The sequence below is a fragment of the Electrona antarctica genome (assembly GCF_951216825.1).
Source record: "Electrona antarctica genome assembly, chromosome: 9".
Taxonomy (NCBI): domain Eukaryota; kingdom Metazoa; phylum Chordata; class Actinopteri; order Myctophiformes; family Myctophidae; genus Electrona; species Electrona antarctica.
Window position 1 is genome coordinate 12713614 of NC_136790.1, and position 26394 is coordinate 12740007.

General features: G+C 41.3%; 3 protein-coding genes across 3 annotated transcripts; 1 reads left to right on the top strand and 2 right to left on the bottom strand.

Annotated features, from left to right (window-relative positions):
- Positions 1–4150: 4150 nt before the first annotated feature.
- Positions 4151–6256, top strand: LOC306929313 (elongation factor 1-alpha, somatic form-like; the record flags this gene model as incomplete). Its single annotated transcript, XM_079509754.1, has 3 exons — positions 4151–4159; positions 4695–4884; positions 5551–6256. The coding sequence occupies 3 exons, from the start codon at positions 4151–4153 to the stop codon at positions 5673–5675; spliced, it is 324 nt and encodes a 107-aa protein (XP_079365880.1). The 3' UTR covers positions 5676–6256.
- Positions 6257–10650: 4394 nt separating this feature from the next.
- On the bottom strand, positions 10651–13537 carry LOC306929582 (fish-egg lectin-like). Its single transcript, XM_079510170.1, has 5 exons — positions 13418–13537; positions 13024–13269; positions 12634–12848; positions 11773–11897; positions 10651–11023 (listed from the first exon to the last, which is right to left on the bottom strand). Exons 1-5 carry the CDS (start codon positions 13470–13472, stop codon positions 10882–10884), a joined length of 783 nt encoding a protein of 260 aa, XP_079366296.1. The 5' UTR covers positions 13473–13537; the 3' UTR covers positions 10651–10881.
- An 8639-nt stretch (positions 13538–22176) lies between these two features.
- LOC306929580 (fish-egg lectin-like) lies at positions 22177–25104 on the bottom strand. Its single transcript, XM_079510166.1, has 5 exons — positions 24990–25104; positions 24596–24841; positions 24188–24420; positions 23323–23453; positions 22177–22549 (listed from the first exon to the last, which is right to left on the bottom strand). Exons 1-5 carry the CDS (start codon positions 25042–25044, stop codon positions 22408–22410), a joined length of 807 nt encoding a protein of 268 aa, XP_079366292.1. The 5' UTR covers positions 25045–25104; the 3' UTR covers positions 22177–22407.
- Between the last annotated feature and the right edge of the window lie 1290 nt (positions 25105–26394).

Genomic DNA, 26394 nt, shown 5'->3' on the forward strand with positions numbered 1-26394 from the left:
CAATTCGGTATACACTATCTCCATAGTCATGTGATCAACACGGATCTGCACCATTTCCCATATTCCTTCCTGATTGGCTAAGATTCGCTTCCAAAGCTCACATGATTGGTCCGTTTCGAACAAAATGCCACAAATCACAAACAGTGTGCAATTTCCGTGAAATTATACACGCACATTTCCACTAGGCTGAGGACGACATGACACAATTTATTTTCCAAACCAGCCTCATGGTGGCGCTATAACAGTGCAATTCCTGTTTTTACCTATAACTGCATCGTTCTGTGTACAACTTTGTATGCGCACTCCCTAGAGGCATGGAAAAACATTTTCCCTGCATCCCTCCACATCTGCCGGTTATAGCGCCACCATGAGGCCGATTTCTGCAAAACACATTGTTTATATTAGTCGCACAGATTTCATCCAAATCTCATGCAAATCGGTATACATGATCTCTGTAGTCATGTGATCAAGACGAGTCTGTTTGATTTCTCAGATTCTACACTGATTGGCTAAGATTGCCTTCCAAAGTCTTCAGGAGTGGCCCGTTTTGTACAAAATGCTGCACATGTCCTGCTCATCCAGAATTCTAAACTCAGAGATGCTATGAGTGATCTGACTCTGCATTTCCTCAACACAATGAAGAAAATTGTTGCAAAAAACAAACAAACATGTTTATGTCACTCGTCCTAAACATTTTGCCAAACATCACACACACTCCTATCCTACTGGTGGAGACCTGTGCCCAGAAGGGCACTTTTTCTAGTTTGCTATGTCTTACACAGCGATTTTGTGCTGTGTAGTGTGTACCTATCCTGTGTTTTGCACTAGCACTAGGCTGTAGGCTTATGGCTTTGGCTTTTTGAGTGGTGCAACCATAGGGTGCAGCCACTCCAATGCCCAGCAATGTCTGTCCCATGTATGTATGTATGTGTGTGTGTGTGTGTGTGTGTGTGTGTGTGTGTGTGTGTGTGTGTGTGTGTGTGTGTGTGTGTGTGTGTGTGTGTGTGTGTGTGTGTGTGTGTGTGTGTGTGTGTGTGTGTGTGTGTGTGTGTGTTTGTGTGTGTGTGTGTGTGTGTGTATGTGTGTATGTATGTATGTATGTATGTATGTATGTATGTATGTATGTATTTGGTTAAAATGGGTAAGGTTTAAAAAAAGGCAAAAGCATGCTCTGTTGCACTGGCCTAAAAGTGGGTCCTTTAAAACTGCTTCAACTTCTGAGAATGTGTTTGGTTCATTAGCCACCAGATGGCATACCTTGTATGTATGTATTTGGTTAAAATGGGTATGTATGTATGTATGTATGTATGTATGTATGTATGTATGTATGTATGTATGTATGTATGTATGTATGTATGTATGTATGTATGTATGTATGTATGTATGTATGTATGTATGTATGTATGTATGTATGTATGTATTTGGTTAAAATGGGTAAGGTTTTAAAAGAGGCAAAAGCATGCTCTGTTGCACTGGCCTAAAAGTGGGTCCTCTAAAACTGCTTCAACTTCTGAGAATGTGTGTTTGGTTCATTAGCCACCAGATGGCATACCTTATAAGTATGTATGTATGTCTGTATGTCTGTATGTATTTAAAAGGGGGGCTTTTTTGTAAAATCCCAGCCTACAATACCTTAATATATTTAAAATCCAAAGTAAGGTTACCAGTGAAGGGCAACCTGCCTATTCACTGGGGACTATGCAAGGCAGAGGCGTCCACCCCCCTGAGTCCAAGTTAGACTAGACCGCATACCTAAACCATGGTCCGAACCCATCCTCTAAAACACAATGGTAAAATGGATATACTTGGTAAAAAATGGACATTAATAAAACAACCTAAAAGAGTAAAAGTTCACAGCAAGGCCTGGATACAATTTATTTAATTGAACAGAAAGATGAACATAAAAATGAATGAGGTGTGAGTGTACTATGTGGGTGTTTGATAGTCAGCTTCTTTCATTTAGACCAGTGGGTGTTACTGTTTGCAATTTATTAATCCATCTATGCTCCATTAGTTTCCGCTGTCCACTGGTCCATCGGACTCCACATTCCAGACCTGAAACGATGAGGTTAGCAATGGGATGGGATTGAAAGTGTGTGTACAGGGTAGTGTGTAGGTCTGCTCGTTTGATGTGATATAGGTGTTGTTTGAGGCGTGTTTCTAATGTGTGACTGGTTTCTCCTATGTAATGTTTATGACATTGTGTGCAGGTGATGATATAAACTATATTGGGGGTGGTCAGAGACAGGGGATCCTGAATGGGGGAGGAAGTGTGACTATGGGGGTTGTTGATGAATTTGCGGGGCTTAAAATGGAGTGTATGTGGCTGTGGGGGCTTGGGAGGTAAAGTGGAGAATGTGGAATGCACAAGGAGGTCTCCCAGGTTCCTGTTCCTTCTGAGTGCAGAGATGACCTGATGTGTTTGTAATGGGGGGTAGGATTGTTGTGTAGTGGCGAAGTTCTGTTTGAATTTATGGTGTAGTGGTTGGAGAGTATGTGAGAATGTAGTTATTAATGGGACTAGTGTTGTAGTGGTAGAGGAGCCGGTGGACTGTATAGAGTGAGAAGAAGAGTTGGAGAAGGGAGGACCTAGAGGAGAGGGTAATGCGTGGGCCCCGTCCAGGTCCGTCCCTGTCCCCGCGCCAGAGAGAGGCCTCTGCTCCTGTTGCATGCTCTGATGTTGCTGGGGAGGAAAGCTAGGGCTGAGGTTAGGGTTAGAATTAGGGGTGGGAGGGTTAGGGGTGGGCGGCAGAGTGTTTGTGGAGAGTGACTGGGTGGGGGAGAGAGAGGCCAGGGCATTGCTCCTGATTGTACGCAAGAACCTCTTGCTATAGCCTCTCCTACGGAGGACTGTGAAAAGTGTGTGTGTGGCCTGATTAAAATGTTCCCTATTTGATGAAATCCTGAAAAACCGAATGATTTGTGATTTGATGATTCCTGCAAAGGTGTGCTTTGGGTGGTAGCTGTGTTTATGGAGTAGTGCGTGTGTGTCTGTGTCCTTAAAATATATTTTTGTCAGTAGTCGTTTATGTGTATGATCTATTGTATGAAGAAATACGGTGGTGTCCAGGAAGTTAATCTCTGTTGGATGAATGATGTGTTTGATGGTTATGGAAGCATGGTGTGTGTTCAAAATCTGTAAAAATGCATCAAACTGTTGTAAGGTGTGTGGCCAGAGCCCTATGATGTCATCTAAAAATCTGAAATACATGATGGGTTGTAGTGGACACTTTGCCAAGGCCTCTCTCTCCCACTCACTCATGTAGATGTTTGCATAAGCGGGTGCAAATTTCTTGCCCATAGCCGTGCCCTCCATCTGTAAGTAGTGTTTGTTATTAAAGGTGAAATCATTGCAATTGAGACTGAGTTCTAATAGTTGTAAAATGGCATTGTCTGGTCTAGTGTTGTCCGGGTGTGTCTGGAAAAGATTTCTAACTGCCTGTAAACCAGTGGCTGTATGTATGTTGGTGTAAAGGCTGTCAATGTCTATGGTGAAAATGTATGTGTGTGGTGGCACAGCTATGGGCTTGATTTTTTCTAGGAAATCATATGTGTCTCTTAAATAACTGGCGTGTATAGTGGAGAGGGGGTTGAGGAAGTGGTCTATGTATTGTGCTATGTGGTAGGATTCAGTGCTGCAGTCTGACACTATAGGTCTGCCGGGAGGCACCTCGAAGGGAATAGTCCAAGTCTGTGGATCCTTGTGGATTTTGGGTAGTAGATAGAATATTCTAGGTCTGGGGTTATCAGGTCCATAGAGGAAGTCGCGTTGTTTGGATGTGATGTAGTTTTGGTGATAGAGTGTTGTAATGATTTGTCTGAGTTTGACCTGAGTCTGTATGCTGGCTGCTATGTGAGTGTAGTATCTTGTGTTGGATAGTTGTCTGTTGGCTTCATACTGTAGGCGTGCCATTAATGACTAACGCACACACTCTCCTGTAATTGCTTAATAAACCACTTAACCCTATATACAGGGGTCTATCCTTGGCTCCCTCCTGTTTTCACTCCACATTAAATTTATTTGCAGAAAATTGCAGATCTACCAGCTCAAAATGCATAGCTTTGTGAACTTGCGATGAGTTGTGAGCTTGTAGTTTGAGTATTTTTGCCAAATGTTCACGTCAGTGACGCGAGGGTTCATGCGGTTAAAATGCATCTAGTATTCAGATAGCTATCTGGTTGTTTCCAAAACACATCAAAATCAAAGTGTTATTGCATAGAAGATGCATTATAGATGATCTGATTACACAAGATACATTTTAACCACTTTCAACCTACCTGGCGTCACTATTTTGGGCATGTCATACACTGAACGCAAGCCATTTGTATTCATTTTGTAGGCTATCAGTTGCATTTAGAGAAGAATTATTAGGTCCCTCAGCGTGTTTGCCAGTGTCGACCGAGTGTCGACCCGAGTTTCACGTTTCAGCTTCAGAGCAGACGTGAGAATGAGAGGACCTCCCGCAAAATAGAAATAGATTGGCCAACCTAACGTTGGAATTGTTGGAAATGCTGTTACGTCCAAAATATGGGCGCAAATTGCTCTGTGAATCGGGCCCATTGTGAGCTTGCATTGTGGCTTGTAGATCTAGTATTTCTGCCATTTTCAAAAGATTGTCATCAAAGACATTCACCAACAACTGCGTGCGTGCGTAGGTTTGTTCTTACATGCCGTTGCTGTTGATCATCCGCAGGTGATCATCCTAAACCATCCTGGCACGATCAGTGCGGGCTATACCCCAGTGCTGTACTGCCACCCTGCCCACATTGCCTGCAAGTTCGCTGAGCTGAAGGAGAAGATTGACCGTCGCTCTGGCAAGAAGCTGGAGGACAACCCCAAGGCCCTTAAGTCTGGTGATGCAGCCATCGTGGATATGATCCCTGGTAAACCCTGGGGTGTGGTTATTTTCTTATTTTTCTGTTAATGTACGTTTTGTTCTCTACGTTTGTGTGTTTGTTCACCAACATTGATCATACTGTACTGTATTTTATGATTTGTATTGTGATTCTTTGCCTGGACTCCAGGAAGAATAGTCTCTACTACGGTGTAGACTAATGGGGATCCTTAATAAACTAAACTTTTTATTGTAGGGGTACAACTGATTATTGATTATTATTTGTATTTTCCTAATCAAATAACCAAGAAGAATCAAGATTATATGTGTGTGCGTGCGTGCGTGTGTTTTTAAACTGTTCCGCAAGTTATGATTATTGATTATTTTATTTAAATAATTATTTCTTTTTTATTTCATCCATTAATTGATTACCTGTTGTGCCCCTAATGACAATAACATGTTTATTTATCTGCTATGCTTGGAAAATGTAGATTTCTGTGACTTTGTGAATTAAAAAGGCAACTTCAGATTTGAATTGATGTTGACTTGTAGTAAAGAGAGGAGAGGCCTTATTTTAGTACACATACTGCTAGTATGTGTTTTCAGAGATACATGAAGAATTTCCTTAAAAACCTTTATCAAAAAGGCCATGCATGTCCGCCGTGCAAACTGGTGTGGTCATGGTTAATGGCATTCTCCCATGTGATCCTCTCAGGTCGTTTTGCAGTGCGTGACATGCGTCGGACGGTGGCGGTGGGGGTGATCAAAGCTGTGGAAAAGAAAGCCCCGACCAGTGGAAAGGTCACCAAGTCCGCTCAGAAGGCACAGAAGGTCAAATGAACGTTGTGCTGGGCTGCCGCCACCAAACGCTCGCCGAAGACACTCCAACACTCCAACACTCCACCTCTTCTGCAGAGCATAGTCACCGTTTGGTCAGTTATCACAATGCATCGCAAAAGCAGACGAAGGAAAAACAATCTATTGGCAGTAGATTAAATGTCCTGTTCTGTGTAGGTTTTTATTGCAATTTGACTTATTTTATGGTGATGCAGCATTACTAACTTGCTATTATGGTATTGCGTTGTGGTTCTCTCTGAAATGAAGAGCAGTGATATACTTTTGTTTGTGTGCAATCATAATTACTGTTAAGCTGCTCTTTTCATGTGTGGTTTTATGTTCTGCTAGCGAAACAAACTTCCTTAATAAGATTGATATGTTCTTTGTCGGTTCAATATTCAAGTAATGTTCTGTGTTCTAGCTTTAAAGACATGCATATAGTAGACTGGCGTCTTGCATGTTCACCGTGCACTTTAACATGGAAATCTTAAAAAGCTCTTTAACAGAAAATGTTACCATTTCCAGCACTTTAATCTATGTAACCTGTGAACCGGTCTTAATCATATTAAAGATGTTAAAACATATGACTCTAATATCAATAGTATATCATTTAGGGTTTAATTTGTAAATGACTGCAAAGTTAGTAGCCAGAGCATCTCCACTGGGAGGCCTGCCCTACCTCCTATTTTTCTGGGGCATGTGATGACAATGTTTTGGAGTTGTGTGCAATGTGCTTGTGAGAAGACATCGGGCAGGTGGGTGAACGGATGCCTATAATAAATTATAATGGACAGCCATTACATCATTACAGTGCAACAACCAGAGTGACAGGCTGTATGGAGACATGTCAAGGTGTTCTTTATTGTTACGTCTGGAGTACAGGTACGTAAGAATACTAGGGATGTCCCGATACACTTTTTTCGCTTCCGATCCGATCCCGGAACCTCAATTTCAGTGTTAGCCGATACTGAATACCTGAATACCGATACCAACTCTAAAGAATACCATTTATGTCTGTTCAGGTCCTAAGACAGTGTAGCAGCATTAGTAATAACTACTAGACCTATTCGTTGAGGAACAATGTAAATCAGGAAGAATTCCCACCCGGTTATGTAATAATTGTCTCCACCAGGCCGAAGGCATGGGGAGAGAGTATGTTTTGCACTCCGTCCGTGTGTGCGTCCGTCCGTCCTTCCTTCCTTCCTTCCGTCCGTCTGTTACCAGCTAATCTCCGGCACCGTTGGCCCGATCCATGCCAAACTTTGCACACACACTCTCTGGATGCCAACGACGAACCTCTGCCCCAAATATTCCTCAATGGCCTGTTATAGCGCCACCATGAGGCCGATTTAGGCAAAACACATTTCTGTAGATTACTCGTACACATTTTATCCATACATCACATCATTCGGTATACACTATCTCCATAGTTATGTGATCAACACGGATCTGCACCATTTCCCATCTTCCTTCCTGATTGGCTAAGATTCACTTCCAAAGCTCACATGATTGGTCCGTTTCGAACAAAATGCCACAAATCACAAACAGTGTGCAATTTCCGTGAAATTATACACGCACATTTCCACTAGGCTGAGGACGACATGACACAATTTCTTTTCCAAACCAGCCTCATGGTGGCGCTATAACAGGGCAATTCCTGTTTTTACCTATAACTGCATCGATCTGTGTACAACAATTACAATTTAGGCATTTAGCAGACGCTCTTAATCCAGAGCGATTTACATTAAGCACTATGCGCACTCCCTAGAGGCCATGGAAAAACATTTTCCCTGCATCCCTCCCCATCTGCCGGTTATAGCGCCACCATGAGGCCGATTTCTGCAAAACACATTGTTTATATTAGTCGCACAGATTTCATCCAAATCTCATGCAAATCGGTATACATGATCTCTGTAGTCATGTGATCAAGACGAGTCTGTTTGATTTCTCAGATTCTACACTGATTGGCTAAGATTTCCTTCCAAAGTCTTCAGGAGTGGCCCGTTTTGTACAAAATGCTGCACATGTCCTGCTCATCCAGAATTCTATCCTCAGAGATGCTATGAGTGATCTGGCTCTGCATTTCCTCAACAAAATGAAGAAAATTGTTGCAAAAAACAAACAAACATGTTTATATCACTCCTAAACATTTTGCCAAACATCACACACACTCCTATCCTCCTGGTGGAGACCTGTGCCCAGAAGGGCACTTTTTCTAGTTACCATTGTATCCGTTGTCAGAGTGCTTCCTGTAGCCGTTTTTAGAGTAGCCCCCCCTTAGCCCGTAGGCACTGGTCTACGCGAGAAGGACGCAATTTAAGTAGTTTACATTCTGTTAGTGTTAAGTGACGGGGTGGAACAAAAAATTATAGGTCATACGATTTAGGATTTTCTCAACTCATTGTTTTTATTGTCATTGTAGACAATACATTTTATACATATGCATCATATATCGTCATTCAGTTCTTCAATACAAAATTGTCTCCCCAAGGAGACAGCAGCAACATAGAAAGTAACACTTTGAAAAATAATAATCATAAATAATACTAACAATAATAATGAAGAAATGTAAACATGAAAGACAACATCTTGATCGAGTAATTCAACAGACATGAAAGAAAAATAAAGAAATAAAATAGAATAAAAATAAAGTAAAGAAAAGGAAAGAGGGGGAAGGGGGGGGGTCCATCAATCTTTGTAATGTTAAATCTCGATGCGCGCGAAGGGCGTCCATTTCTTCACAAATTGCTCATTTTGTAGCCTCACCAAATAAGTAATTTCTTCCATGTCTCTAATTTTTTCTTTTACTTTATTTAGCCATTGTTCGTGGGTTGGAGGGTGTTTTCCTAGCCAAGTGATAGTCTTTTTGGCCGCTGTTAACAATATCTGGAGGAGGTACACCTTTTTCCTACCTTCAAACCCAGTCGGCACTACTCCTAGAATAGCTGTCTTGAAATCTTGTGGTATCTGAGTGTCAAACACTCTGTTAATGTCATTAAAAACATTATTCCAGAATTGCTGTAATTTAGGACACGTCCAAAAGATATGCGTATGATTACCGATCTGTTCTGATCAGTTCTGGGCAGATTAAACTCGTTTCTGAGTTGTTCAAATGACTTTAACTGATTGGAGGAAAATAACTGGTGGACAAACCTCAGGCGTAGCAAACTCCACCCCTGGAACCCAGCGTCTAGCCTTGAAGGCACAAAACCTCCCATGCACCCAATTGAAGACAGGCCTGATGATAGTAGAGGCAGTTTAAATTCTTTCTGGACTTCCTTCCATATTTTAATTGTGAATCTAGACCAAACTCCCATAGCATCTCCATTTATTTTATTCCCTGAGAAGGGAAGGACCGCTAGTTGTGACTGTGTGCATAGAGTTTTCTCAATTTTTAACCACCTGGTTGATTCATCATTTTCTATCCACGTAGTTAGAGGTCTGAGTTGGGCTCGATTTAGGATTTTATTCCTGAGGTGGGAAAACATGTTTTTTGAGTGACACGCAGTGAAGGTCGACTGGCTCAGGAATCAAACCTGCAACTTGCTGTCAGGCTGCATTAGGGCCTACTGTACTGTATATAGTGTGTACTGTATATAGTGCACAGGTCCATCTCAAGTAATTAGAATATTTTGTAAAAGTTCATTTTCTTCCGTAATATAATTCAAAAAGTGAAACTTTCATATATTCTCAATCCTCAAGTATTTAAAACCATTTTTTTTGTTTTAATCTTGATGATTATGGCGTACAGCTCATGAAAATCAAAAAATCCTATCTCAATTAATTAGAATATTTTACGAGACCACTAAAAAAACGTTTTTTTAAACGAGAAATGTCGACCATCTGAAAAGTATATTAATGTATGCAGTTAATACTTGGTCTGGGCTACTTTTGAGCCAATCATTTCATCAATGGGGCATGGCATGGAGGTGATCAGCCAGTGGCACTGTTGAGGTGTTATGGAAGCCCAGGTTTGCTTTGATAACAGCCGTAAATTAATTTGTATTGTTCAGTCTTATGTCTCACACCTTCCTCTTGACAATACAACCTATAGATTCTCTGTGGGGCTCAGGTCAGGCCAGTTGGCTGGTCAGTTAAGCACAGCAATACCATGGTCGATCAGTACACCAGTTAATAGTAGTTTTGGCTCTGTGGGCAGGTGCCAAATCGAGCTGGAAAGGAAAATTAGCATCTCCATGAAGCTTGTCAACATACTGAAGCACAATGTACTCTAAAAAGATGGCTTTGTTGAAACCAGTGTTAAAGGACCACTTCACCACTTTTCAACTCCTCTTCCTATAATTGGTCCTCAATAATGTTCATGATAAAATACCACAATTTCTTTCTACTCAGTCTGTGTCTCATAGGAATGCTGTGGGCAGTTCAGAAACCCGTCCACCAGTGACATCATCGATGGGGAATTCAAGCTAATAGAAACTGCAGGCTTTCTTTTCCTGAAAAGTTGCAATGCAAAAATGGAAGCCATCGTTCTCACGATAATACAAATCTAAATATATTTTAAAACAAATCTTGTTTAAAAAAAAATCTGCCTAACGATGATGTCACTGGTGGACGGGTGTCGGAACTGCCCACAGCCCTCCTATGAGACACAGACCGAGTAGAACAAAATGGTTGTGTTTTATCATGAACATTAGTGAGGACCAATTATATGAAGAGATGTTGAAAAGTGGTGAAGTGGTCCTTTAAGTTTTCACTGTCAGTGGATCAACACCATAGCAGATAACATGGCCTAAATCATCACTGTGTTTTGTCATGTCCATCTATTATGATATTTTACAGCACTGTGTGCCTCCGTACATTGACAAGCATTATGTTGATGCTGATCTTGCTTTTCCAGCAGCGGTCGCCCTTGCTGGAGGGAGTGTCCAACTGAAAAGTTTATATTTTTGTAAGGAATCTGACAGACAATGATTACCTGACAAAGGTTGTCAGGGGCAGAAATGATTACTAAAGAGTGTTTTTTTTAATGATGCATATACGTTTATTGAATTATTTAGGCCTAAATGTTTTGATTAAACACAGGAGAGAGAACACCAGGGTTATGCTTACAGCAAAGACAGGCACCCGGCAAGGAAACATTCCCTAGCCCCCAAAATGTGTGATAATCTGATAATGTATCATTTTCAATAAGTATTTGATTGTTAGTAGAAGAGAACTGTAGGTCTAGGTCTGCTGCACAGCTGACACCTCATGCAGTGGCCTTCACGATGACTCCATTGGTGGACACACCATAAATGGTACCAAGATCATATGAGACTTGTGTCATGGTCCCAAAACATGAAATGTGCTGCCAACCAGAACCTTCCGGAAGTCCTTCGGAAATGCCAGTTCTGTTAGGACACAATATTGATGTATAAACATTAGAGTCACATATAGTATTACATGGAGGTACTGTAATTGAAGCCAATGTCTATACATTATAAGGGGTTGTGTCCACAGAAAGCAAGCAAGGCTCCAGACTTCCCAAAACAAACTGGTCAGGCTCCTACTTGGCCTCACCCCCCGAACCCACCTCACCCTTGCCCACTTTGACAGGCTGGAATGGCTTAGGGTCGACGATAGAGTACAATTTCTTGCAATGGGTCTGGTCCACAAGATTCCCCCACGACACCAGATGGGGCTCTTTTGTCCACACTCTTTCACTTATACTTGAGAAAGACCTATACTGGTCTGCTTTCTGTGATCGTGAATACAATTATTCTGGAGCATTACAAAGTGAGTTGCGAGCCCCTGCTTTTGTCTGTTATCTGTTAACAGTTTGGCTCAGCACCAAGACCGGAGGGTGTGCGTTATATACACATTTCTGTGTTGTCACTGCTGTTGATGTTTTTTAGACTAATGTTCTATAATACAGAAACTGGACAACTCAGTAATTACGTTTTAGCCTATTTATAAACCACAATTAAGGTTTGTGCAGTTCAAAGTGGTTTACAATACAAAACAGACCTAAAAAACAGACCCTATAAACCCAAATAAAGACTGGAAAACAATGGTGGCTTAAAGACATTACAATTTCAGTGATTTCACAAAAAGGGGGAAAATACACCAAAGACTAAATCTAGCTATGGCTCAGACTCACCTTTCGTAAACGTGACCGTGACTGTTTACCCCAAAGGCGAGCCCGTCACTCCCCACCTCAATCATTTTGAGTCCTCCAATGTACCGTCCGTCAATGTACTTCCAGCCATCGAATGAGCAGGCGAGCTATTAAAAAAGAAAAACACATCATGAACATTTGGTAGACTACTCATCTTCATAGCCCAAAGAATGCCATTGTGTAGATAATAATGTATGTTATGAATGTTATAAATAAATACATGTGGCTGAACCTTATATGAGAGAAATATAATTTGCAACTATTACGATGATTAGGCTATACTATTACATCCTGAGTGAATTATCGATTTCTATTTTTATTTTATTGTTGTGTTATTCTTTTCTAGTATTGTCATTATTATGTGATAATGTTACTGACTGTATGTTTTATGTGCCGACATGCTGGTATTTTGTATTGCTTTTTATATAATTGAACTGTTAAAACAATATTGAACAAAATACAGATGCTTAAAACATGCTTCCGTTGTTTCTGTATGAATGCTCATTTCTCTTCTGCACTGCAATTGTGTTATTTTTACTTATTTGGTTTCATGCATCCTAATGTCATTGTATAATTTGTTTAATGGAATATAGGCCTAAAATTACATTGTCTACATTGTAAAGTGCTTTGGATAACGGAGCTATCGAAATGACCATTTCCATGTAGTATAGGGCCTTACTCTTGAAATCGCTTTTTAAGCTACTTTTATTGGAAAGAATTTAAAAAAATGTTTTTTTTTAAATAGTATTGTTTGATAACCCTTACCCTGACCTAATGCTTTTATTTCTCACCGTACATAGTTAGTTAGTTAGTTAGTAATTATTCGTAACCCAAAACCCTTACCGGGTTGAAGTAGATTTGGTCTGCACTGTTGACTCCCCAGCATCCATATGGGCCACAGCTGTAGTACTTCAATCTTCCTCCTACTTCTGTCCATGCTACATCGCCATGACCATTGAAGCCCATTGTGTAGGAATTCCCGAGACAGAAAACTCGGTTGCGTGCATTAGCTCCCACCACAAAACCATTACCTCCAGCATCAATCTGTATCAAGAATCCTAAAGGCAATGATGAAAAAACATGAATAGATTAAGTAGGCTACAGTGCAATAGTGGTGTCAATTAACAAATACCACAATATCATATGTTTCAGAATGTATTGCAAATGTGATGATTTATCAAATTATTTCTAATTACGTTTGATGTACGAAGAAGATGAAAATGTTTTGTTTACCTGGAACTTCTGCCCAGCTGCCACCCACATATTTGAAGATGCGGTCTGAAGCATCAATCCCCCATATCCCTGCTTGTCCGACTGAGACGTGCTTCAGGTTGGCATATGGCAGTGCGTTCCAGTAATAGCCACTCAGAGAATAGGCTTGACGGTTTGTGTCTGTAGCAACCACTTGTCCCAGGCTGGCATCAACCTGCGCTGCCCGGGATCCCTTGTTCAGCGGTGGGCCCTGGGTGCATTGCCAACCTGGGAGGAATGCAACATCATGATAATAATTACCATTGGATGAACAATCTGAACCAAATCATGTAGTTCATAATGTATTCAAAAATCAAAGATTGAAAATGCATGTTGACAGGACATACAAAGTGGACTGAATAGGTCAGTGACTTACCGTGACAGAGAGTCAGGTGACCCAACACCAGCAAGAAGACTGCAGTAGCTCTCATGATGTCTCATGAAGTTTCTGCCTCTCTGACTACTGTACGTGTCTTTATACTGTCCCTCCTCGTACAGTAACATTAGACACGTGATTGCAGTGGAAAGTTTGTGTACTGGACACTAAATGGTGTCAAGGACCACCTGATAACTCCAACATGTGCTTTGATAAGAGATGAATTAATATGTTCTTACTCTGAAAAGAGTGGCTGTGAATATGTTGAATGTTTAAGTATTACCGTTGTTTTATGGTGTGACGTGCCCCATGAGTTTAAATTGTGCCTTGAGATATTATATAACTGAAATGATCAATTATAATAGATTATTTCTCCATCAGACATTTCTGTTAATGTATATGTATAAAGGTGTTTGTGTCAAGACCAGTATTTATTCTGTCCTGCACTGATCTGAGAACACAGAATGTCAGACAATTTAAAAGATGCATCTTTTTAAAATTACATTATCTTCACAAGCAGCCTAGCTGTGTGTGTGTGTGTGTGTGTGTGTGTGTGTGTGTGTGTGCGTGCGTGCGTGCGTGCGTGCGTGCGTGCGTGCGTGCGTGCGTGCGTGCGTGCGTGCGTGCGTGCGTGCGTGTTCTTACATACTGTTGTACAGGTGATCATCCTAAACCATCCTGGCCAGATCAGTGCGGGCTATGCCCCAGTGCTGGACTGCCACACTGCCCACATTTCCTGCAAGTTCGCTGAGCTGAAGGAGAAGATTGACCGTCGCTCTGGCAAGAAGCTGGAGGACAACCCCAAGTTCCTCAAGTCTGGTGACGCAGCCATTTTTGGGTGCATCACTTGGCAGGCCAAGTCACTGCACTTTGCTAAGCTAAGAATACACATTATATTCACTGTCAATGCATCAGTCATCTTTGCAATGCTGATGCAGTTGTGCAAGAGAGAATTCCACAAATCAACTAATATTACTGCTGATAATTGTTATGTTATAATCATGAGTTGCCCATGTCTGTGTACTCCAACTTGAGATACAGTGTACTTGATATGTATTGTGTACTGCCTGTACTGTAGCATACTTTATAGATAGGCTACGAGAGACATCAGCTGCACCAAGGTCAGTCTTGCTGCAGTAGGCACGTTATTCTGTCTCATATCTTATTGTCACGTCATTATGATCCAGCACTATATGTTCCTGTTTGTGTAATAAACTTTGTGAACCTTTAGCGTGATACTGTCTCGTGTCGTGTTATTGTTCTCCCGGGCCCGCCGCCGCAGTCGCCGTACCAAAGGAATACTTCAACTGGATTGTCACACACCACCCAGCCTGCACACACTACCTGTCTGTCAAACCAGACGAGGGTCCAGTACTTAGAGATTACAACAATAATAATCTTCAAATATATACAGAGAAATCCAGCCTTAACTTAAAAATAACCTTAATCATAACGCTTATGACCAAACTTGTACAAATAGTAACAAACAATCCTATTGGCAAAAAAACTAAATCGCCAGTCAGTCAGTCAATCAATTAGTTATAGCTTGTTATAAGCGATTTGGGGCTTGTTTTTCAGTAAAGTTGCTTGAAAATATTGGTAGTAGTTCATCTGGCAACACCGGTTGTTACACTGCTGTGTATAACAGCTGGAAACGAAAGGTAGGTGTTGCCATATTGTGTGAGAGAAATAAGGTCTATGAAAAGAAGTCGTTGTGAGTTGAGAGAGAGAGACAGAGAGAGGGGGGGGGGGGGGGAGTACGGTAAGGAGTGGAAGATAAGTATACTTCTCTACCGCTCCCTACTGTATATTCATAAATGTGAGAGCAAAGTAGACACCTTACTTTAATCAGTGATATTCAACCTTTTTAATTTCAAGGACCCACAATTTGATATACATTAGGCTATGGACCCCCATTTGATATCAAGTCGGACCCCAATCTACAATGTGCAATCCTCAGTGTTCATTTTACTCTGAGAGTGAAATGGACCAAGAATCAGGATGGGTCCATTTGGTTCCTAAATATCAATGATGATGTTAGCTAGGGATCCCCTTGAGACACCTCTAGGACCCCTGGGGGTCCCCGGACGCCACATTGAAGACCACTACCACTGCCTTAGAAACAGACATAAAATAAATGTAAGTTTAACCGATAAAGTGCAGTGAGGCTGCTTCACTCTGAAAGGATTGATTTGAGGATTGATTCTGCTTCTTAAAGAAGCAATAAGTATTGTAGTATGTCTTAAATTGTGCCTCATTCAGATTTAGATTTTGGCATGGTTACTGTGCTTAATGTTTACATGGAAGCTGATATTAATTTATACCCGCGATACATGATTTCACATACACTACATTCTAGTTTAGAGTGAACATTCAAGGTCTATAAAGGAGCTGTAAGCAATATTAATTGGTTAAAACAAAAACAGTATTTAACTGTTCTCTATTCCAATAGTAATCATTGTTATAGACTCTATAACTGATCCTGACTCCCTGACTGTCTAGCTCTTTTGGTAAGCAGAAAAGCCACAAAGATCATTATCAGATTGTGTTACAGTTCCAATAGTGTCTGCTCATTCATTTGTTTCATCCCTTTTGTTTAACCTACGTTTTCTCTCCTGGTTGGATTAAATCGTTTTCTCTCCTGGTTGGATTAAATCGTTTTCTCTCCTGGTTGGATTAAATCGTTTTCTCTCCTGGTTGGATTAAATCGGTATCATGACCTGAAAATGTATTTTCTGTTTACTAAAGCACTGGAAAGACGGGGAGACCCCTGTTACTGAACAATGTATAGCAATGTTTGACTCTTAAAGTAAGCGTTAAATAGAGCTATATAATATAGCTCTATTTAACTCTTATTTTAAGGACTCTATCCCACTTCCCATGCCCTAGCCTAGGGGCTAGGCTAGGGCAAGTGCTACGGGCCATGGTGGAGTCTGAAGAGGTGGGTTTTCAGACTACGGCGGAAGATTGGGAGTGAGGCTGCAGTTCTGACTGCGATGGGAAGTGAATTCCATAGTTTTGGAGCCAGAAGGGAGAGTTTGGGACGTGTGGAGCGTTGTCCCGGCGTTTTTAGTGAAGGTACCTCCAGCTTCCCTGCGTTGGCTGATCTGAGTGAGCGGGAGGCCATGCCTTTGGTTGCTTTGAATGCCAGCATCAGAGTTTTGTATTCTGTGCGGGCAGCGACCGGGAGCCAATGGAGGGAGAGGAGAAGGGGGGAGACGTGTGAGAATTTTGGCTGGTTGAAGACCAAGCGTGCTGCGGCATTTTGGATCAGTTGGAGGGGCTTAAGTGCACATGCCGGTAGGCCAGTGTCCGTCCGTCCCCAGTGTAGCCCCCTGTCAGAGTAAAGGCCTATTCATAGTCTGGATTTTCGGTGGTGAGGTCACCACCGGAGCTGTAATAACGTGGAGCGGTGGTGAGTAAAAACAAAGAGAAGGGCTGGGGAGAGCGGTGGTTTGCTCTTCACCGCGGCTCCGTGATGTCATGTTGTAGTTGCAGTGGTCACCTCACCACCGATAAATCAGACTATGAATAACGCTTTACAGATCTGCAAGGGTCCATTTGGAACCCCCTCCAGGAACCCTGACCCCACTTTGAGAACTAATGTATTTGACAGTGTGGCAGTGGCACATAACAATAGCAAGGTACATCATTTTGAGTCTATCATTTTTTGTTCCTATAGATGACCTGGTTCAAGGGCTGGAAGGTCGAACGTAAAGAGGGCAATGGCTCAGGCACTACCCTGCTAGAGGCTCTGGATGCCATCCTGCCGCCTTCCCGTCCCACTGGCAAACCCCTCCGTCTGCCTCTGCAAGATGTCTACAAGATCGGAGGTGAGGAAGGAAGGAGTCTGTCTGTCTGTGCGTGCGTGTGTGTGTGCGTGCATTTTCCCCAATATTAATACACCTCTTTATTTTTTTTTATTTAATATTCACGCTCCGTGAGAATGTACTCCTGACACAAACATCAGTTCGGAAAAATATATATTTTCAGGCAAATTAAGAAAAACCCTGTGGTGTGTGAGGTTCAAAAACAACAAATCCTGTTAAAACATCAAGTCGTCGTCGTCATCATACAGCTCACCATCTTGTCTGCCAGATATCGGTACCGTCCCGGTGGGCCGTGTTGAGACAGGAAGCCTGGGATGGTTGTGACGTTTGCTCCTGTCAACGTGACCACTGAGGTCAAGTCTGTGGAGATGCATCACGAGGCGCTGATCGAGCTGCTGCCCGGAAACAACGTGGGCTTCAGCGTTAAGAATGTGTCCGTCAAGGACATCCGCCGTGGCAATGTGGCCGGAGACAGCAAGAATGACCCTCCCCAGGAGGCGGCAGGCTTCACCTCCCAGGTCTGTATACTGTTCAACCAGCTGGCTCCGAAAAGGTCTCTGACCTTCACTAGTACACTGCAGGGGGAATAATTTAGCATTATACCACAGGTAGTTTCAAGGAAACAATCTGATTGGTTGAAATAGCTCTCTACCCGTGCTTCAAACGAGCATCACCGCGCACCTAATCAAAACATACAAACAGCTGTGCTGGGCAGTCCCCGCAGGCAGTGGAGCAGCTAAGCTAGTTGTTTACACAGGACATTTTAGGTCGTAATGGCTACATCTGTCATAAAATAAAATGATTTTTTTATCGAATATCTTAGTTATAAGGGTAACTGTGGTATTATCGCAATATTACACTCAAAGATGTGCTTTACCGTCATGAATGGCACTCCTCCGCTGCTTACGGAACTTGCCTATCGGCTCGTTCCAGCAGCAACGTAGGCGTGCCATTAATGACTAACGCACACACTCTCCTGTAATTGCTTAATAAACCACTTAAACCCTATATACAGGGGTCTATCCTTGGCTCCCTCCTGTTTTCACTCCACATTAAATTTATTTGCAGAAAATTGCAGATCTACCAGCTCAAAATGCATAGCTTTGTGAACCTTGCGATGAGTTGTGAGCTTGTAGTTTGAGTATTTTTGCCAAATGTTCACACCAGTGACGCGAGGGTTCATGCGGTTAAAATGCATCTAGTATTCAGATAGCTATCTGGTTGTTTCCAAAACACATCAAAATCAAAGTGTAAATGCATAGAAGATGCATTATAGATGATCTGATTACACAAGATACATTTTAACCACTTTCAACCTACCTGGCGTCACTATTTTGGGCATGTCATACACTGAACGCAAGCCATTTGTATTCATTTTGTAGGCTATCAGTTGCATTTAGAGCAGAATTATTAGGTCCCTCAGCGTGTTTGCCAGTGTCGACCGACTCAGCAAAGTTTCACGTTTCAGCTTCAGAGCAGACGTGAGAATGAGAGGACCTCCCGCAAAATAGAAATAGATTGGCCAACCTAACGTTGGAATTGTTGGAAATGCTGTTACGTCCAAAATATGGGCGCAAATTGCTCCATTGTATCCGTTGTCAGAGTGCTTCCTGTAGCCGTTTTTAGAGTAGCCCCCCCTTAGCCCGTAGGCACTGGTCTACGCGAGAAGGACGCAATTTAAGTAGTTTACATTCTGTTAGTGTTAAGTGACGGGGTGGAACAAAAAATTATAGGTCATACGATTTAGGATTTTCTCAACTCATTGTTTTTATTGTCATTGTAGACAATACATTTTATACATATGCATCATATATCGTCATTCAGTTCTTCAATACAAAATTGTCTCCCCAAGGAGACAGCAGCAACATAGAAAGTAACACTTTGAAAAATAATAATCATAAATAATACTAACAATAATAATGAAGAAATGTAAACATGAAAGACAACATCTTGATCGAGTAATTCAACAGACATGAAAGAAAAATAAAGTAAAGAAAAGGAAAGAGGGGGAAGGGGGGGGGGGTCCATCAATCTTTGTAATGTTAAATCTCGATGCGCGCGAAGGGCGTCCATTTCTTCACAAATTGCTCATTTTGTAGCCTCACCAAATAAGTAATTTCTTCCATGTCTCTAATTTTTTCTTTTACTTTATTTAGCCATTGTTCGTGGGTTGGAGGGTGTTTTCCTAGCCAAGTGATAGTCTTTTTGGCCGCTGTTAACAATATCTGGAGGAGGTACACCTTTTTCCTACCTTCAAACCCAGTCGGCACTACTCCTAGAATAGCTGTCTTGAAATCTTGTGGTATCTGAGTGTCAAACACTCTGTTAATGTCATTAAAAACATTATTCCAGAATTGCTGTAATTTAGGACACGTCCAAAAGATATGCGTATGATTACCGATCTGTTCACCACATTCCCTGGTGTGGCTGCTCTACCAGTCAATAATGGAGTCTTAAAAAATCTGCTTACAATTTTCCATTGATATTCTCTCCAAGAATTAGAGTTTGTTACTTTATGCACTTCAGTGCAGGCGTCTAGCCATTCTTCTTGTGAAATCTCTTGTTGTATTTCTGCCTCCCACTTGGCTTTTATATAAAGAGAATTATTGGGAACCATTTCTAGCAGAGTTTGATATATAAGATAGAAATTACTTTGGTGAATGAACCATGCTTTTGTATGTCCATAAAAAGAGATTCCAAACTCGAAGGGGTTCGAATTTTGTCCCAGTCATCGTGTCTTTGTAAATAGTGTCTTAGTTGGAGGTATCTATAAAAATCAGTTCTGGGCAGATTAAACTCGTTTCTGAGTTGTTCAAATGACTTTAACTGATTGGAGGAAAATAACTGGTGGACAAACCTCAGGCGTAGCAAACTCCACCCCTGGAACCCAGCGTCTAGCCTTGAAGGCACAAAACCTCCCATGCACCCAATTGAAGACAGGCCTGATGATAGTAGAGGCAGTTTAAATTCTTTCTGGACTTCCTTCCATATTTTAATTATGAATCTAGACCAAACTCCCATAGCATCTCCATTTATTTTATTCCCTGAGAAGGGAAGGACCGCTAGTTGTGACTGTGTGCATAGAGTTTTCTCAATTTTTAACCACCTGGTTGATTCATCATTTTCTATCCACGTAGTTAGAGGTCTGAGTTGGGCTCGATTTAGGATTTTATTCCTGAGGTGGGAAAACATGTTTTTTGAGTGACACGCAGTGAAGGTCGACTGGCTCAGGAATCAAACCTGCAACTTGCTGTCAGGCTGCATTAGGGCCTACTGTACTGTATATAGTGTGTACTGTATATAGTGCACAGGTCCATCTCAAGTAATTAGAATATTTTGTAAAAGTTAATTTTCTTCCGTAATATAATTCAAAAAGTGAAACTTTCATATATTCTCAATCCTCAAGTATTTAAAACCATTTTTTTTGTTTTAATCTTGATGATTATGGCGTACAGCTCATGAAAATCAAAAAATCCTATCTCAATTAATTAGAATATTTTACGAGACCACTAAAAAAACGTTTTTTTTAAACGAGAAATGTCGACCATCTGAAAAGTATATTAATGTATGCAGTTAATACTTGGTCTGGGCTACTTTTGAGCCAATCATTTCATCAATGGGGCATGGCATGGAGGTGATCAGCCAGCCAGTGGCACTGTTGAGGTGTTATGGAAGCCCAGGTTTGCTTTGATAACAGCCGTAAATTAATTTGTATTGTTCAGTCTTATGTCTCACACCTTCCTCTTGACAATACAACCTATAGATTCTCTGTGGGGCTCAAGTCAGGCCAGTTGGCTGGTCAGTTAAGCACAGCAATACCATGGTCGATCAGTACACCAGTTAATAGTAGTTTTGGCTCTGTGGGCAGGTGCCAAATCGAGCTGGAAAGGAAAATTAGCATCTCCATGAAGCTTGTCAACATACTGAAGCACAATGTACTCAAAAAAATCACACCCGTGTGAACTGAGTGGTGTAAGGTAATGAAATCATGTCTGACGTAATGTGTGCAGAGAAAATGACCACGGTTGCTATGTTCACCCTGTTCACCCGGGTGTGATTTAATTACGTCAGAAATTATTTTGAACATAGCAACCGTGGTCATTTTTTATGCACACAAAAGCCAGTTGTAGGAGTGGTTTACACCACTCAAAAAAAGCCAGTTGTAGGAGTGGTTTACACCACTCAAAAAGATGGCTTTGTTGAAACCAGTGTTAAAGGACCACTTCACCACTTTTCAACTCCTCTTCCTATAATTGGTCCTCAATAATGTTCATGATAAAATACCACAATTTCTTTCTACTCAGTCTGTGTCTCATAGGAATGCTGTGGGCAGTTCAGAAACCCGTCCACCAGTGACATCATCGATGGGGAATTCAAGCTAATAGAAACTGCAGGCTTTCTTTTCCTGAAAAGTTGCAATGCAAAAATGGAAGCCATCGTTCTCACGATAATACAAATCTAAATATATTTTAAAACAAATCTTGTTTAAAAAAAAATCTGCCTAACGATGATGTCACTGGTGGACGGGTGTCGGAACTGCCCACAGCCCTCCTATGAGACACAGACCGAGTAGAACAAAATGGTTGTGTTTTATCATGAACATTAGTGAGGACCAATTATATGAAGAGATGTTGAAAAGTGGTGAAGTGGTCCTTTAAGTTTTCACTGTCAGTGGATCAACACCATAGCAGATAACATGGCCTAAATCATCACTGTGTTTTGTCATGTCCATCTATTATGATATTTTACAGCACTGTGTGCCTCCGTACATTGACAAGCATTATGTTGATGCTGATCTTGCTTTTCCAGCAGCGGTCGCCCTTGCTGGAGGGAGTGTCCAACTGAAAAGTTTATATTTTTGTAAGGAATCTGACAGACAATGATTACCTGACAAAGGTTGTCAGGGGCAGAAATGATTACTAAAGAGTGTTTTTTTTAATGATGCATATACGTTTATTGAATTATTTAGGCCTAAATGTTTTGATTAAACACAGGAGAGAGAACACCAGGGTTATGCTTACAGCAAAGACAGGCACCCGGCAAGGAAACATTCCCTAGCCCCCAAAATGTGTGATAATCTGATAATGTATCATTTTCAATAAGTATTTGATTGTTAGTAGAAGAGAACTGTAGGTCTAGGTCTGCTGCACAGCTGACACCTCATGCAGTGGCCTTCACGATGACTCCATTGGTGGACACACCATAAATGGTACCAAGATCATATGAGACTTGTGTCATGGTCCCCAAGCATGAAATGTGCTGCCAACCAGAACCTTCCGGAAGTCCTTCGGAAATGCCAGTTCTGTTAGGACACAATATTGATGTATAAACATTAGAGTCACATATAGTATTACATGGAGGTACTGTAATTGAAGCCAATGTCTATACATTATAAGGGGTTGTGTCCACAGAAAGCAAGCAAGGCTCCAGACTTCCCAAAACAAACTGGTCAGGCTCCTACTTGGCCCCGAACCCACCTCACCCTTGCCCACTTTGACAGGCTGGAATGGCTTAGGGTCGACGATAGAGTACAACTTCTTGCAATGGGTCTGGTCCACAAGATTCCCCCACGACACCAGATGGGGCTCTTTTGTCCACACTCTTTCACTTATACTTGAGAAAGACCTATACTGGTCTGCTTTCTGTGATCGTGAATACAATTATTCTGGAGCATTACAAAGTGAGTTGCGAGCCCCTGCTTTTGTCTGTTATCTGTTAACAGTTTGGCTCAGCACCAAGACCGGAGGGTGTGCGTTATATTATCTTTTTCTGCCAACTGATTCCTCCCCATACACATTTCTGTGTTGTCACTGCTGTTGATGTTTTTTAGACTAATGTTCTATAATACAGAAACTGGACAACTCAGTAATTACGTTTTAGCCTATTTATAAACCACAATTAAGGTTTGTGCAGTTCAAAGTGGTTTACAATACAAAACAGACCTAAAAAACAGACCCTATAAACCCAAATAAAGACTGAAAAACAATGGTGGCTTAAAGACATTAAGATTTCAGTGATTTCACAAAAAGGGGGAAAATACACCAAAGACTAAATCTAGCTATGGCTCAGACTCACCTTTCGTAAACGTGACCGTTACTGTTTACCCCAAAGGCGAGCCCGTCACTCCCCACCTCAATCATTTTGAGTCTTCCTTCAATGTGCTTCCAGCCTTCGAAATCGAATGAGCAGGCGGCTTCAAACCGGAGCTATTAAAAAAGAAAAACACATCATGAACATTTGGTAGACTACTCATCTTCATAGCCCAAAGAATGCCATTGTGTAGATAATAATGTATGTTATGAATGTTATAAATAAATACATGTGGCTGAACCTTATATGAGAGAAATATAATTTGCAACTATTACGATGATTAGGCTACTATTACATCCTGAGTGAATTATCGATTTCTATTTTTATTTTATTGTTGTGTTATTCTTTTCTAGTATTGTCATTATTATGTGATAATGTTACTGACTGTATGTTTTATGTGCTGACATGCTGGTATTTTGTATTGCTTTTTATATAATTGAACTGTTAAAACAATATTGAACAAAATACAGATGCTTAAAACATGCTTCCGTTGTTTCTGTATGAATGCTCATTTCTCTTCTGCACTGCAATTGTGTTATTTTTACTTATTTGGTTTCATGCATCCTAATGTCATTGTATAATTTGTTTAATGGAATATAGGCCTAAAATTACATTGTCTACATTGTAAAGTGCTTTGGATAACGGAGCTATCGAAATGACCATTTCCATGTAGTATAGGGCCTTACTCTTGAAATCGCTTTTTAAGCTACTTTTATTGGAAAGAATTTAAAAAAATGTTTTTTTTTAAATAGTATTGTTTGATAACCCTTACCCTGACCTAATGCTTTTATTTCTCACCATACATAGTTAGTTAGTTAGTTAGTAATTATTCGTAACCCAAAACCCTTACCGGTTTGAAGTAGATTTGGTCTGCACTGTTGACTCCCCAGCATCCATATGGGCCACAGCTGAAGTACTTATATCTTACTATCCATCCTTCTGTATATCCTACTTCTGTCCATGCTACATCGCCATGACCATTGAAGCCCATTGTGTAGGAATTCCCGAGACAGTAAACTTGGTTGCCTACATTAGCTCCCACCACAAAACCATTACCTCCAGCATCAATCTGTATCAAGCGTCCTAAAGGCAATGATGAAAAAACATGAATAGATTAAGTAGGCTACAGTGCAATAGTGGTGTCAATTAACAAATACCACAATATCATATGTTTCAGAATGTATTGCAAATGTGATGATTTATCAAATTATTTCTAATTACGTTTGATGTACGAAGAAGATGAAAATGTTAAGTTTACCTGGAACTTCTGCCCAGCTGCCACCCACATATTTGAAGATGCGGTCTGAAGCATCAATCCCCCATATCCCTGCTTGTCCGACTGAGACGTGCTTCAGGTTGGCATATGGCAGTGCGTTCCAGTAATAGCCACTCAGAGAATAGGCTTGACGGTTTGTGTCTGTAGCAACCACTTGTCCCAGGCTGGCATCAACCTGCGCTGCCCGGGATCCCTTGTTCAGCGGTGGGCCCTGGGTGCATTGCCAACCTGGGAGGAATGCAACATCATGATAATAATTACCATTGGATGAACAATCTGAACCAAATCATGTAGTTCATAATGTATTCAAAAATCAAAGATTGAAAATGCATGTTGACAGGACATACAAAGTGGACTGAATAGGTCAGTGACTTACCGTGACAGAGAGTCAGGTGACCCAACACCAGCAAGAAGACTGCAGTAGCTCTCATGATGTCTCATGAAGTTTCTGCCTCTCTGACTACTGTACGTGTCTTTATACTGTCCCTCCTCGTACAGTAACATTAGACACGTGATTGCAGTGGAAAGTTTGTGTACTGGACACTAAATGGTGTCAAGGACCACCTGATAACTCCAACATGTGCTTTGATAAGAGATGAATTAATATGTTCTTACTCTGAAAAGAGTGGCTGTGAATATGTTGAATGTTTAAGTATTACCGTTGTTTTATGGTGTGACGTGCCCCATGAGTTTAAATTGTGCCTTGAGATATTATATAACTGAAATGATCAATTATAATAGATTATTTCTCCATCAGACATTTCTGTTAATGTATATGTATAAAGGTGTTTGTGTCAAGACCAGTATTTATTCTGTCCTGCACTGATCTGAGAACACAGAATGTCAGACAATTTAAAAGATGCATCTTTTTAAAATTACATTATCTTCACAAGCAGCCTAGCTGTGTGTGTGTGTGTGTGTGTGTGTGTGTGTGTGTGTGTGTGTGTGCGTGCGTGCGTGCGTGCGTGCGTGCGTGCGTGCGTGCGTGCGTGCGTGCGTGCGTGCGTGCGTGCGTGCGTGTTCTTACATACTGTTGTACAGGTGATCATCCTAAACCATCCTGGCCAGATCAGTGCGGGCTATGCCCCAGTGCTGGACTGCCACACTGCCCACATTTCCTGCAAGTTCGCTGAGCTGAAGGAGAAGATTGACCGTCGCTCTGGCAAGAAGCTGGAGGACAACCCCAAGTTCCTCAAGTCTGGTGACGCAGCCATTTTTGGGTGCATCACTTGGCAGGCCAAGTCACTGCACTTTGCTAAGCTAAGAATACACATTATATTCACTGTCAATGCATCAGTCATCTTTGCAATGCTGATGCAGTTGTGCAAGAGAGAATTCCACGAATCAACTAATATTACTGCTGATAATTGTTATGTTATAATCATGAGTTGCCCATGTCTGTGTACTCCAACTTGAGATACAGTGTACTTGATATGTATTGTGTACTGCCTGTACTGTAGCATACTTTATAGATAGGCTACGAGAGACATCAGCTGCACCAAGGTCAGTCTTGCTGCAGTAGGCACGTTATTCTGTCTCATATCTTATTGTCACGTCATTATGATCCAGCACTATATGTTCCTGTTTGTGTAATAAACTTTGTGAACCTTTAGCGTGATACTGTCTCGTGTTGCGTTATTGTTCTCCCGGGCCCGCCGCCGCAGTCGCCGTACCAAAGGAATACTTCAACTGGATTGTCACACACCACCCAGCCTGCACACACTACCTGTCTGTCAAACCAGACGAGGGTCCAGTACTTAGAGATTACAACAATAATAATC